The sequence below is a fragment of the Theropithecus gelada genome, chromosome 4 (genome assembly GCF_003255815.1).
Source record: "Theropithecus gelada isolate Dixy chromosome 4, Tgel_1.0, whole genome shotgun sequence".
Classification (NCBI taxonomy): domain Eukaryota; kingdom Metazoa; phylum Chordata; class Mammalia; order Primates; family Cercopithecidae; genus Theropithecus; species Theropithecus gelada.
In genome coordinates this window covers 114,574,967-114,588,729 of record NC_037671.1, presented here as the reverse complement: position 1 = coordinate 114,588,729, position 13,763 = coordinate 114,574,967, and the positions used below count along the sequence as shown (strand labels likewise).

Sequence of the window (13,763 nt, the reverse complement as noted above, 5' to 3'; positions counted from 1 at the left end):
CACATCAAAAATTAAATTTAGTCATCTTCCCTTTCTGGGCCTTTGGCCCTTATAACATGAGATAATTGTTCACCGGATTTTAAAATTCTTTTCTTTAAGGAAGCAGACAATAGATACAGTGTTTATGACAGTGAAGCACACTTGGAACCTTCTCTGCCCTTGCTAGAGTCTGAGCGGCACATCAATCTTGTTTATGACCAGTTCTGTCCCACTGGAAGAGAATTAGGGGCACAGTCTCTCGCTGAACTGTGAGCTGGGTCTGAGGAGTTCCCTTAGGAAGATTAAGAAACCAACTTAGTCCCACTCCACTCTCAGGAATCTGTTGTTGGGTTTGAGGCTTTCTTCACCACTGTTGGCTCCCTGTTCTGCCCTGGTGGCTTGGCTCAGAGCTGCATTACTTGTTCTTGCTTCCTGGGAACAAAGATTCAGGCAGCCCTGAGGATTCTGATAAAGTCTCATATTTTTTAGAGATTCTTGGCAACAAATTCTTCTCATTAGGACTTGATTCATGAGCTTCTAGACCTCCAAGCTGTGTTCCATCACCTTTGGTAGATAGCCCACTGTAAATGTTTTCCCAATCTGAACAGACAGGCTGAATGTATCTGTTCTTTTATAGATACAAGGTTTAAAATTCAACATACCAATCCCAGCAATTTACCATTTGCCACATATTTTCTTTCAGTGAGATGGTTTGTATGTGAAAGGAATTTCTTTGTTTTAAAGAGAGATCACTTTGTTTTAAAAATTGATATTTACTTAATCAATGTAATGTCCCCATTTTGTAAAATGTTTAATGGTCTACAGAATATATTATTTTGAGCAATATGCTTATGTAACTTATAAATGTGTGTGTGTGTGTGTATATATATATTTTAAAAATTCTACTAGTAGGATCCATGATCAATACTTTCCCTTTCCCAACTTCTTGTTTTGAAAATATTCAATTGTTTTGAAAACTTTCTAATCTGTAGAAAATGGCAGGAATAGTATAATGGATAATCTTTTACCCTTCACATAGATTGTTAATATTTTACTGATTACTGTATTTTGCCTGGAGAGAGAGAGATAGATGTTTTATTTTTGCAAAAGCATGTGAGAGTAAGTAGCAAACATCATGACACTTCACCCCCCAAATATTTTCCCACATATCACTTAAGAACAAGGGCATTCTTTTACATGACCACAATACAATCAGCACACGTAGGCATTACCATGGAGACAATGCTCTGATGTATTGGTACCTACTATGCAGTTCGTAATCAAATAAACGTTTTGATAACTTGGGATCCATAAATGGTCTGCAAGGTCGGCCCCTGTAGACCTGCACTTAGTGGGTGCTATTTCCCTGTCTCAGGTGTCTGCTCTACTGGTGATATGTTTCATTGGCTCTGTTGCTCACTTAGAATTTTTTCTCCCAGCTGTTGACATTTTATTTTCTGCATAGTTCTGAAGCTGCAGCAGTTATTCTTATGCCTTCTTGATTGTAAGTTTCATAGAAGCTGCCAATTTCCAAGGGATTTAATCTCCTTTGGATGGAGCCAGGTCAATAGCTACAAAACTGTCTGAGAATGTCTGCCATCGACCTCCTCTCTGTCTAGAAAGGTGTCTTAGTCTCTCAGCGCTTTGGGAGGTTGAGGCGGGCAGATCACAAGGTCAGGAGATTGAGAACATCTTGGCCAACATGGTGAAACCCCGTCTCTACTAAAAATACAAAAATTAGCCGGGAGTGGTGGCATGCGCCTGTAGTGCCAGCTACTCTGGAGGCTGAGGCAGGAGAATCTCTTGAACCCAGTAGGCGGAGGTTGCAGTGAGCTGAGACTGCGCCACTGCACTCCAGTCTGGGTGACAAGAGTGAAACCCCATCTGAAAAAAAAAAAAAGAAAGAAAGTTATCTTAGTCTATTAAGGCTGCTGTAACAAAATACCATAAACGGGGTGGCTTATACACAACAGAAATTTCTTACAGTTCTAGAGGCTGGGAAGCTAAAAATCAAGGTGCCAGCAGATTTGATGTCTGGGGAGAGCATGCTTCCTTGTTCATAGGTGATGCCTTCTTGCTGTGTCTTTACATGGTGGAAGGGGTGAGGCAGCTCTCTGGGGCCTCTTCTATAAGAGCAATAATCCCATTCGTGATGGCTCTGCCTTCATAACCTGATCACCTTCCCATGTTGTTATTAAGAAGATATTAAGTTGATATTAAGAAGAGGTCCCACTTCTTAATATCATCACTGTGGTGGTTAGAATTTCAACATATGAATTTAGAAGGACGCAAACATTCAGACTATAGCAAAAGAAGTTTTGTGCCTTAAGAAGTTCTATGGGTTATAATAGGTCAAAACTGTTTTTTTTTTTTTTTTTTTGAGATGGAGTGTCACTCTGTCACCCAGGCTGGAGTGCAATGGTGTGGTCTCTGCTCAATGCAACCTCCGCCTCCTGGGTTCAAGTGATTCTCCTGCCTCAGCCTCCAGAGTAGCTGGGATTACAGGTGCCCGCCACCACGCCCGGCTAATTTTTGCATTTTTAGTAGAGACGGGGTTTCACTATCTTGGCCAGGCTGGTCTCGAACTCCTGACCTCGTGATCCACCCGCCTCGGCCTCCCAAAGTGCTGGGATTACAGGTGTGAGCCACTGCGCCTGGCCAAAACTGGTTTCTGGTTTATGAGTTCAGCAGGTATTTGACTCAAGATTCCTCAATTTAGTGATGTCACACAAAATGGTATAAATAAATCTGATTTTTTTTTTCCATCTGGACATCCATATCCCAAGCAGTCACATCTCCTCTAGATCATGTCCTAATCTTAGAACAGTTGTTCCCATTTCTCAGACTTTCTAGTGGGATAGTGAGAGCCTTCAGAGTATAGAACAGGCTCACTTGTGCCATGATTCAGATACTCAGCCACAGTGAAGATGCACTCTAAGCCCAACCCTAGGGAGAGATTTCAATCTGTGACAGTAGTCTCCAAATGTCATCAATGTAAGTCACAGTCATCTCAAAGCCTTTTAGCAATACATAATCAGGAGTTGAGCAACTAAATGACAGTTGTTAGTTTTATTATCATCAGTAAAAAAACACAAAGAGATTTCATTCATCAGGGGCAGCAACATTCTCATTCCCCTTTCTCTCTCATTACCTTGCTGCACAACACCAATGCCTTCTCACAGTTTCCTCTTGCATGATTCTAGGTTTCTTCAAGGAGGCTTTCCCGCAGCCTAGTTAGCACAGAATTCTTCATCTTTCTCCCTACTTCTCTCTCAGCTCTTTACCATGTAGCTCAATTTAGCCTCCCTGGCTTGCTGCCTTCCTGACAATCTCCCCCTTTATCCAAATTCTACCCTAGAAGCAATTAGATAAAAGTCGATGCGCCGGGCCCGGTGGCTCACGCCTGTAATCCCAGCACTTTGGGAGGCCGAGGTGGGTGGATCATGAGGTCAGGAGATCGAGGCCATCCTGGCGAACACGGTGAAACCCCATCTCTACTGAAAATACAAAAATTAGCCGGGTGTGGTGGTGGGCGCCTGTAGTCCTAGCTTCTAGGGAGGCTGAGGCAGGAGAATGGCGTTAACCTGGGAGGTGGCAGAGCTTGCAGTGAGCGGAGATCATGGCACTGCACTCTAGCCTGGGCGACAGAGGGAGACCCCATCTCAAAAAAAAAAAAAAAAAAAAAGTAGATGCATCAATAAAACATCTTTTCTTCTTAGGAAAGAAGGGTTGGGAGGGAAGGAAGAAGACAGCAAATACTTATTATTTGATATCTTTTATTCTGTTACTTTCTTTTTTTTTTTTTTTAATGATTTAACCACAAAACGAAAACATGAAATAATGCTTTTTCTTTGAGAATATACCTGAACACTTTATCTCAATTGTCAGGAAGCGCAGAACTAAATTCAGAGCTGTACTGGTCTTTGTTTGCTCTTTGTCTATTCATTCCTTACTGATACGTTTATTTATTTATTTCAAGTTAATTTATTTTGATCCTTTTAAAGAGCTTCCTTGTAAATGCACTTTCAAATAACAGCTTTATCAAGATACAGTTGATATATCATAAAATTCCCTTTTTAAAAGTGTACAATTTAGGCAGGGTGCAGTGGCTCACACCTGTATTCCCAACAGTTTGGGAGGCTAAGGTGAGAGGATACTTGGGGCCAGGGGTTCAAGGTCAGCCTGGCCAGCATGGCAAAATCATGTCTCTATTAAAAATACAAAAATTAGCTGGGCATGGTAGCGCACACCTGTAATCCCAGTTACTGGGGAAGCTGTGGCACAAGAATTGCTCAAAACCAGAAAGCAGAGGCTGCAGTGAGCTGAGATTGTGCCACTGCACTCTAGCCTGGGTGACAGAGCAAGTCCCTGTCTCAAAAACATGTACAATTTAGTGATTTTAAGTATATGTACATATAGCAAATGGCACCACTATCATGTTTCAGAACATTTTCATCACCTCCAAGAGAAACCCTGTACCCATAAATGGTTGCTCCCCATTCTGCCCTCCCACTAGCCCCTGGCCTTTTCTGGATCTTTCATGTAAATGGGATAATAGAATATGTGTTCTTTTTTGCAATTGGCTTCTTTCCCTTAGCATGATGTTTTCAAGGTTTACCCATGTGGTAGCATGTCACAATACTCTATTATTTTTTACTGCTGAATGATAGTCCATTGTATGGCTATACTACATTTTGTTCTTCCATTCACCAGCTGATGGCATTTGGGTTGTTTCTACTTTTTGGTGATTATGAATAATGCTTCTATGAACATTTGTGTACAGTTTGTGTGTGGGCATAAATTTTCAGTTCTCTTGCCCATACGCCTAGGAATGGAATTGCTGGGTCATGTGGTAATTCTATGTTTAATATTTTAAAAACTGGCAAACTATTTTCCACAGTAGCCACACCATTTTACATTCCCACCAGTAGTGTATGAGAGTTCTAGTTTCCTCACATCCTTGCTAACACTTGTGATTGTCTGTCTTTTTTATTTTAGCCAACCTAGTGGATACTAAATTGTAGCTCATTTGTATTGTTTTTAGTGATTAGTCAAAACAATTTGTGTCTGTGTGATGTTGCTTCAAATTCTTTTTTTATTGTGCTAAAATAAAAGTAACATAATATGTATCACTTTAACATTACTAAGTATACAATTCAGTGGTGTTAAGTACTTTTACAATATTGTACAACCATTATCACTATCCACTTCCAGAACTCTTTCCATAGTCTCAAACTGAAACTTTGTGCCCATCAGACAATAGCTCTCATTTCGCCTCTTCCCCAGTCCCTGGTGACTTCTATCTTACATACAATTTCTATGAATTAGCCTATTCTCTGTACTTCATATAAGTGGAATTATACAATATTAGCCCTTTCGTGTCTGGCTTATTTCACTTAGCGTGTTTTCAAGGCTCATCCATGTTGTAGTATGTGTCAGAATTTCATTCTTTTTTTTTTTTGAGACCGAGTCTCACTCTGTTGCCCAGGCTGGAGTGCAATTGCACAATCTTAACTCACTGCAACCTCCGCCTCCTGGGTTCAAGCAATTCTCCTGCTTCAACCTCCTGAGTAGCTGGGGTTACAGGTGCCTGCCACCATGCCTGGCTAACTTTTGTGTGTGTGTGTGTGTTTTTTTTTTTTTTTAGCAGAGATGGGGTTTCACCATGTTGGCCAGGCTGATCTTGAACTCCTGACCTCAGGTAACCTGGCTGCCTCAGCCTCCCAAAGTGCTGGTATAACAGGCATGAGCCACCACGCCTGGCCTTAAATTCTTTTTGTAAGCAACTCTGGCCTAATCTTAAATAATAAGCTAATACAGAGAATGTGCCTCACCCTCCAGCATACTGTGTGTTTTGGCTTGAAGATCTTTGGACAGCTTCTCAGAGGAAGACACTACTCCTCCCCACAGTTGCAGCTGTTCACCTCCCAGACTCACTGGTAAAGTTAGAAACGCTTCTGAAAAACTGCCCATCTATATTTTCCTCACAGCAGTTGTGAAGACTTGCTGAGGTGGATTTGAGGTGGGGCTCTCACGGGATAGAGCATTAGAAGAGGGGACATTTCGCTCTCCCTGATGTTTATATACCAGCAATGTCCCGTTGGTCGGGGCAGAAAGTTGAAGCTGCTTTTGCTTATGGAGCTCATAGAATGTGTGTGCACATACCAGCAGGCTTAATTTTAAAATCTGACCCCAGAATTATGCTGTCTACAGTTTTATCTCATTGATTTTTCAAATAAGTGTACTCTAATATGTTGTTTTTAGCTGTAACTGTCTTAAGACATGTTTGTCCAGCACATAGGCTTAGCAAAATCTGTAACTGTTTGAGATGAACTCCATTCTTTATTCATAAAAAAGGTATGAAGCGAATTCCATTGACTTCTGATATGTCATATTTATACAGTTTTCCTAAATAAATACAAAAGGAGTTATCAGCATTCTCTTGACTTCCTAGATTAAAACTTTGGAACAGACTAAAGCCATTGAAGATCTAAACAAATCCAGAGACCAGCTGGAGAAGATGAAGGAGGAAGCTGAGAAAAAGCTCATGTCTGTCAAGTCAGAACTGGATACCACAGAACATGAGGCTAAGGAGAATAAAGAAAGGGCCAGAAACATGATAGAAGTGGTAACCAGTGAAATGAAGACACTAAGAAAATCTTTGGAAGAAGCAGAAAAGAGAGAAAAGCAGGTGGGTCTAAATCTGGTGATGAAACCTTGTTTAGGAAATGGCAGGACAATTCAAGAGCTGGATATTAATAATTATTCATGCATTTCTTTTTTAAAAACTATGGACTGTTTCATGAATTTGTATTTCATCATTTCATGAGGGCTGTGCTAATCTTCTCTGTATTGTTCCAATGTTAACACATGTGCTCCCGAAGCGAGAGCTAGTCACATATTTATTCCAAAGCAATTTACAAAGCTTTCTATATCTTTTCAACATATCCACCTGCCCCTCCAGCATCTTTTGGCATTCAAGTAACCATTATGATTCACCCCGCTAAGAAAAATTGTTCACATTTTCATGGCACAAATTGTAGGAAAGGAAAAGACATTCTTAGTCAAGCAGCGGAAGGGTTTCGGTGAAAAAACAGGTTCTGGTTCTGGGGAGGTTTCTGTTATGTTAGGTGATCACCTCTGAAGTTTGCATCATCACAGAGCTCTTAACGTTAACCAGGGCTTCGGCCTCAGGAGGCAAGCCTTATCTGTAGCAGAGATCAGTCGTAGGAAACAGCCACAAATCTCACACAGTGGCACCCAGACTTGATGGCCGACCAGGCACAGATGTAAGCCATAAAAAAGTACTCATTTGCTTGCTGGCTACAAGGAGGAGCATTTTATCTAGTGAGTCCATCAGGAGGTCAGGCATAAAGAAATATGTACTGGGCAGCTTGACCTCCGTTGCTTTTGGCTTTTGTCTGTTTCTCCTTTTGAAGCTCAAAAGGGCATAGAGTGGACTCTGATCCTAGGTTTTTTCCCCCGCTTTGGCTGCCTCTGTTTTGGTTCATGTGTCAGGCAGAGATGGGGAAAGCCAGACGACACAATGAGTGTTCTCAGAAAGGAAGCTTCTTCGGAATGAAAAGCTTTGGCCACATTGGAAAGGGTAGAAGTCTGAGAGAAACTTTTTCATCAGGGAGACTAGGTTGGTAGCTTAGTCCTTTCAGGCTGCTGTAACAAAGTACTATCTACTGGGTAGGTTATAAATAACAGAAATCTCTTTCTCACAGTTCTGGAGGCTGAGAAGTCCAAGGTCAAGGTGTCTGGTGAGCACAGCTTCCTGGTTCAGAGTCAGCCCCTTCTTGCTGTGTCCTCACGTGGTGGAAGGAGCAGGGCAGCCCTCCCGGGCCTCTTTTATAAGGACACTAATCTTATTCATGAGGGCTCCACCCTCATGATCTAATCACCCACCAAAGGCCCCACCTCCTAATATCTTCACATTGGTCATTAGATTTCAACATAAGAATTTTGAGGTGTCATAAAATTCAAACTGTAACAACTAAAACCATTCCCAAATTGGACTCTGCAAGGGAAGGAGGTTGCAGAGCAAGTGAGCCTGGGATGGGACTGTTTGGGTGGCATTCTCTTGGATGTAACTGTACTCAGGTTGGATCATCCCTTTTCTAACATGGAGGGTGCCTTTAATGAGGTGTTGGCCAGATGCCCTGATTTATCTGCTTTTGCATTAACCTGGAACCACAGAAACCAGCCTATGAGAATTTGAAGCGGTATGAGGCATATTTCAACCATTGTCCCCAGCCCCACACTTTTCTTTCAATGGAGAAATAGAAGTCCCAGAGTAGTCCCATGGAATATGGCTTGTGAAATGGCAATCTGTGTGATGTGACTTGATAGTAATTTAGAAGTCCTCCTGTTTTCATTAACTTATACTTTCTTGCTATTTGTTCTTCTTTTTTTTTTAGTGTAAGAGGTTATCAGTCAGCTAAAATCCCAAAGCATGTTTACCATCCATTGACACAACCCCACCAACATTTGTTTAGTCCTTCCTAGTATGCAGAGCACACACAGTCACCATTTCATGTGATCTGAATTTCAGAACAGCCCTCCGAGGTAGGTGTATGGTTAATCCCAACCTGAAGATGAGAAAATGAAGACTTAGTGAGGTCTGGGTCTCATTCATGGTTACTTAACTTGGATTCTTGACTTAGTAGCCAGTACCACATCAGTTGGCTCATCAGAAAAGTGATTGTGAAATCTCTGAAGGTTGGCAGCTGTGGGACTTATCTGGAATCTGGTATTTTATAAGTGAGAGAACTAGGAAGAGGGTAGATAATTTCCCTCCCTCGTGCAAACCTGGGTTTTCTACAGGTGTTTTGTTTGTTGCGTTTGGTTCAGCAGTATTTGATACATTTTGTTCTCCCAGTTAATGAGTTTCTGTTTGATATTGCAGCTGGCAGACTTCAGGGAGGTGGTGTCCCAGATGCTAGGCTTGAACCTGACCAGCCTTGCTCTTCCTGATTACGAAATCATCAAGTGTCTTGAAAGACTGATCCATTCACATCAGCATCACTTTTTTACCTGTGCCTGCCTCAAAGATGTGACTGCCGGGCAAGATAGGCACACACAAGGCCATTTACAACTTCTTCATTGAACACTGTGTCTCTTGAGAGAGGTGGCCATAAGATGTGGGACACAATTCCCAATTTCACAGATTCCTCATGTCTTTGAGATTTGATCAGTTTGTGAATATTTTATGCCTTGATGATATAGTGAGAATGCATCACTTGCAAGAACGATCTCAAAAGTGTCAGCTTTAGATAAACGCTCAGCGTTAAAAACGCCTATGATTTCATTTACTAGCATTTTAGGATCCAGAAGAATTCCACCAGATTGCATGAGTTAGATTGGGAAATGGGAGTGGGAGATTAACACTGGGGGGTATCTATTTTAAGTCAGGGGCTTTACTGGCCAATTTAGTTCTCATAATAACCATGTAGAGAAGCTGTGACATTTTTATTTTACAACCTTTCTGGGGCTCAGACATGGAGTTACCTATCCGAGGTTGAGGTTGGGTAGTGGTGGAACCAGGATGGACAACTCATTGGCCTGGCCTCAAAGACCATGCCTCTTCTCCTGCTACACAGAGTCGGCTTTTCCTGAATCTCTATGATGCTGGTGGGAATTGCTTGCATATAGGGAGAAAAATACCCCTGCCATCAAGAGTTAATATCTAGGCTGGGCACCGTGGTTCACCCCTGTAATCCCAGCACTTTGGGAGGCCAAGGAGGGCATATCATTTGAGGTCAGAAGTTTGAGACCAGCCTGGCCAAGATGGTGAGACCCTGTTTCTACTAAAAATACAAAAAATTAGTCAGGTGTGGTGGTGCGCGCCTGTAATCCCAGCTACTCAGCAGGAAAAGCACTTGAACCCAGGAGACGGAGGCTGCAGTGAGCCAAGATTGTGCCATTGCACTCCAGCCTGGGCAACAGAGTGAGACTACATCTCAGAAAAAAAAAAAAAAAAAAAAGAGTTAATGTCCATAAATGACAGATTTACAAGTGTAAACTATGTGAGTTCTTCAAAAAGCAAAAGCAATATACCTAATTCATTTGGATCAAACTTACATCGGTCTCAGGTCCTGTAAGAAACTTGCCTGTTCTAACTGTTGCTGCCAGATTACATCTGGTGGTAATTGTTAATGTTTCAGCAGGGCCGATCTCAGTCCTTTAAAGTGGAAAGCTTTATTGTGAGCCCAGCCTTATAAGATGAAGAAATCCTATACAGTCTTATTCACCAATATATCCAATACACCCACAGCAATGGTACCTTTTTAAGATCAGGATTTTATTATGAATTCCCGTCACTTTCTGTTTTCCATTTAAATTTCTATTTTACAAGTTTTTCAGGGAATCATATTCTTCACTGAGAAAAATGTGTTACTCTTTTGGACAATTTATCTTATTTCTATCATATAAAATGTATTTTTTTATTGTCCTTAAAAGAAGCTCTAGCATGAAATTAAAGGAAAGGGGAAAAAATAGATCTGGTGCACCCAAACATTAGGAGAAAATGAAAAATATACAGCCAACCGTTTGTGAATCATCAAAAAGTCAGAGTCAGCCTGGTCAACATGGCAAAACCCCATCTCTACAAAAAATACAAAAATAAGCTCGGTGTGGTGGCGTGTGCCTGTAATGCCAGCTATTCAAGAGGCTGAGACATGAGAATTGTTGAACCCAGGAGGCGGAGGTTTCAATGAGCCGAGATCGTGCCACTGCACTCCAGCCTGGGCAAGAGAGAGAGAGACCTTGTCTCAAAAAACAAAACAAAAAAAGTCAAAGTCATAATAAGCAAATTATTGGCTTCTTTCTTCTAGACTAAAAGAAATTAAAGAGTTGAAACAATCAATTGCAAGGGCTGAAACTAGATTGGATCTTGGTTTGAATTTTAAAAGAGCATAAAATATTCTTGCAATAATTGTAAAAATTTGAATGCGGACTCAGTCCTAGATTATATTAAAATATTTTTAATTTTTTAAGCTTGACAAACACACTGATTGTTATACTTTAAATAACCAAAAATCCGAGAATCCACAGTGCTACAGAAAATAAGTGATAAAATGGGAAAAAATAGTGAAGAACTTCTTTTAGGAAAACTACCAATAAATGTAGAATGGATGATTCAAAAAAAAAAAAAAAAGATAAAAGAAAGAAAAGGAAAAATCTAAAAGAAAGAAATGAATTTGACACCTACTGGTTGGATGACAGACCACACAGAGGGATAGTGACCAGGCTCTGCTTGTGGAGCGGGCATCCCTGCCCGGCTTTCTCCTTTATGTGCACAGACAGTATGAGTAGCATTTTGCATGTGAGTAAACATATCTGTGCAGCCCTGACTGAGGTCGCTAGGCTGGCCAGAGGCAGGACAGGCAGTTTTCCCCACCAACCCCTTTTCACATGCTCCAAAGATGTAGTCGTGGCTGCTATTTTGGATCCAAAATCACCTTGAGTGGAGGAAGTGACTTCACTGGGTCTCTGGAGGCTCTCAGAGCTTGAGTGGCTCTGCTCCACCCTGAATCATGCACCCGTAAATGCAGTTATGGGTGGATGTGGGTGTATGAGAGTGGAGATTGTTTTTGTCCTTTCCCTTTGTTTTCATTTTCCAAATACCATCTTTAATAAATTTGATTTAGTTTTTTTGGGAAATTTGTTTTCTACACTATTCAAAGATATTTTAAATAATATTTTCAAAACATGAAATATATTTTTCATTTTTGATTTAGTATCATTAATCGTATATCAGGATTTATGTAAGAGACTAAAAATGATCCATAGTGGTTAGTACTGTACTTTCTGTTTATTACATGAAATTACATTCCATTTGTCCAAATACATGTTTATATAATATTTCCACTGTGTGACTCTAGTGATCTTTAAGTGATCTACAGTGATCTTTAAGATACGTAGAAATATGAAAAATGTTTGAATATGATCTTTAGGGACTTCTAGTGAAAAGGGTATATGAAATGGGAAAAATAAATTCTGTACATGCATACAGTTCATATACACATTGCTTTTCATTTGGACAAATTGAAAATCTTTTAATAAAGCCATTTGCTTCTTTGTTAAAATGCCAATTGGTTGTTGGGTTTCCCTTTGTGGCAATCATTCCAGAGTTGGCAGGCCAGCTTTGAATTTTTAGGTTAGATTTTGTTCTTCTATAATATCCATGTATATTTTATGTTGTCCAATAAAATGCACTAGTTTGATATGCTTTTTACATAAGGCTTTAAAATATTTAATATTAACTCTTCTATCAAATACACTTGAGTGACAGTGATATTTGCTACTGAGGTGATTATTCTGGTCACTGTCTGTGACATGTAAATAGATGCATAAAACTATCTCAATTAGGGAAAACAATTTAAGCTTGACCCATCTGAAATCTCCAGTTTTACCTTACGGTCTATTTTACAGATGAACAGCAATTGATTCAAGGCTCAGGGGTGGCAGGCTGGAGCTGTTAAAGAAGTCTACTTTACTGATATTGTGATGATACTTACGACTCAGAATTGGAGTCTCATTTTCACTGGGGAAGCATTTCACGACTATGCAGCCTTTGGCTTGGAAACCCAGTTGATGCAGTAATGATTTTATCCACATTATTGGACATATGCAGTAGTGATTTTATCCACTTCACTTCGCTTCTCATTAGCAAGTGGGGTCTGTATGCTTCTCTTTCCGCTATGTGCTTCCATACCGTATTCCTCTGCCTTTGTATAAAAGCATGGTTCATTTGAGGCTCCTGCTAGCTGACAGACAGATAACTTTCTTCTAGACCTCTTTGGGGTTACCTATTAAAAACCTATCTATTCTCCCTGCTTAAGACTTTTGCAAGTGGTTCATAAGTGTCTTCACTACTCCCACTGGGTGCTACCTTCATCTTGGGTAGCTTTAATGCCTGTAAGGCCAACTCATGCAGCATCATATCTTTTCATTCTATTTTTTTTGAGACCGAGTCTCAGTCTGTCACCAGACTGGAGTGCAGTGGCGTGACCTCGGCTCACTGCAACCTCCTCCTCCTGGGTTCAATTGATTCTCCTGCCTCAGCCTCCCCAGCAGCTGGGACTGTAGGCACGTGCCACCATGCCTGGCTAATTTTTGTATTTTTAGTAGACATGGAGTTTCGCCATGTTGGCCAGGATGGTCTCGATCTCTTGACTTTGTGATTCACCTGCCTTGGCCTCCCAAAGTGCTGGAATTACAGACATGAGCCACCATACCTGGCCTGTGTCTTTAGTTCCTTGGCCTTCTCAGTGCTTATACTTTTATCTCCTTTTGTTTCAGTCACTCACATCCTAGATTGCAGCTTATAGTAATCCAATTTAGATTACCTTAAACTGAAAGGAGAATTTTGGGGGCTTGCTTGAAAGATTCAGGGATAGACTAACTTCAGCTTGGTTAGATCCAGGGATTCAGAATTGGTGTCTGGATTCTTTCTGCTTCTATCCATCTCTCATGTTGATTTGATTTTGCTTGTCTTTGCATGTTGGACTTCTTCCTTCCGCATATAGGTTCCTCTATGCTACCAGAAGAGATAATCACAAGCAGTTGCATGATTTTTACAACTGATGTGGTCACGTGGCTCATGCCTGTAATCTCAGTACTTTGGAAGGCTGAGAAGGGTGGAATGCTTGAGCTCAGGAGTTCGAGACCATTCTGGGCAAAAATCAGAACAAAACAAACAAACAAACAAAACTGAAAAAACCCCTCACGAGCCGAGAAAAAGAGATACCCCTTGTCTCCAAGTGTCCATGCAAAAA

General features: G+C 40.8%; 1 protein-coding gene and 1 non-coding gene across 2 annotated transcripts in view; one reads left to right on the top strand and one right to left on the bottom strand.

The window, feature by feature from the left end:
- The window catches only part of CCDC170 (coiled-coil domain containing 170), an 85,628-nt gene extending 76,346 nt beyond the window's left edge, over positions 1-9,282 (top strand). Inside the window, exons 9-10 of the mRNA XM_025383587.1 lie at positions 6,434-6,670; positions 8,891-9,282. Coding sequence (XP_025239372.1) covers positions 6,434-6,670; positions 8,891-9,091 — 438 coding nt within the window. The 3' untranslated portion in view covers positions 9,092-9,282. The remainder of the gene's footprint in view (positions 1-6,433; positions 6,671-8,890) is intronic.
- On the bottom strand, positions 6,764-6,870 carry LOC112623906. The gene has a single exon (XR_003119262.1). It is a non-coding gene; the product is annotated as a U6 spliceosomal RNA (small nuclear RNA).
- Positions 9,283-13,763: the final 4,481 nt, after the last annotated feature.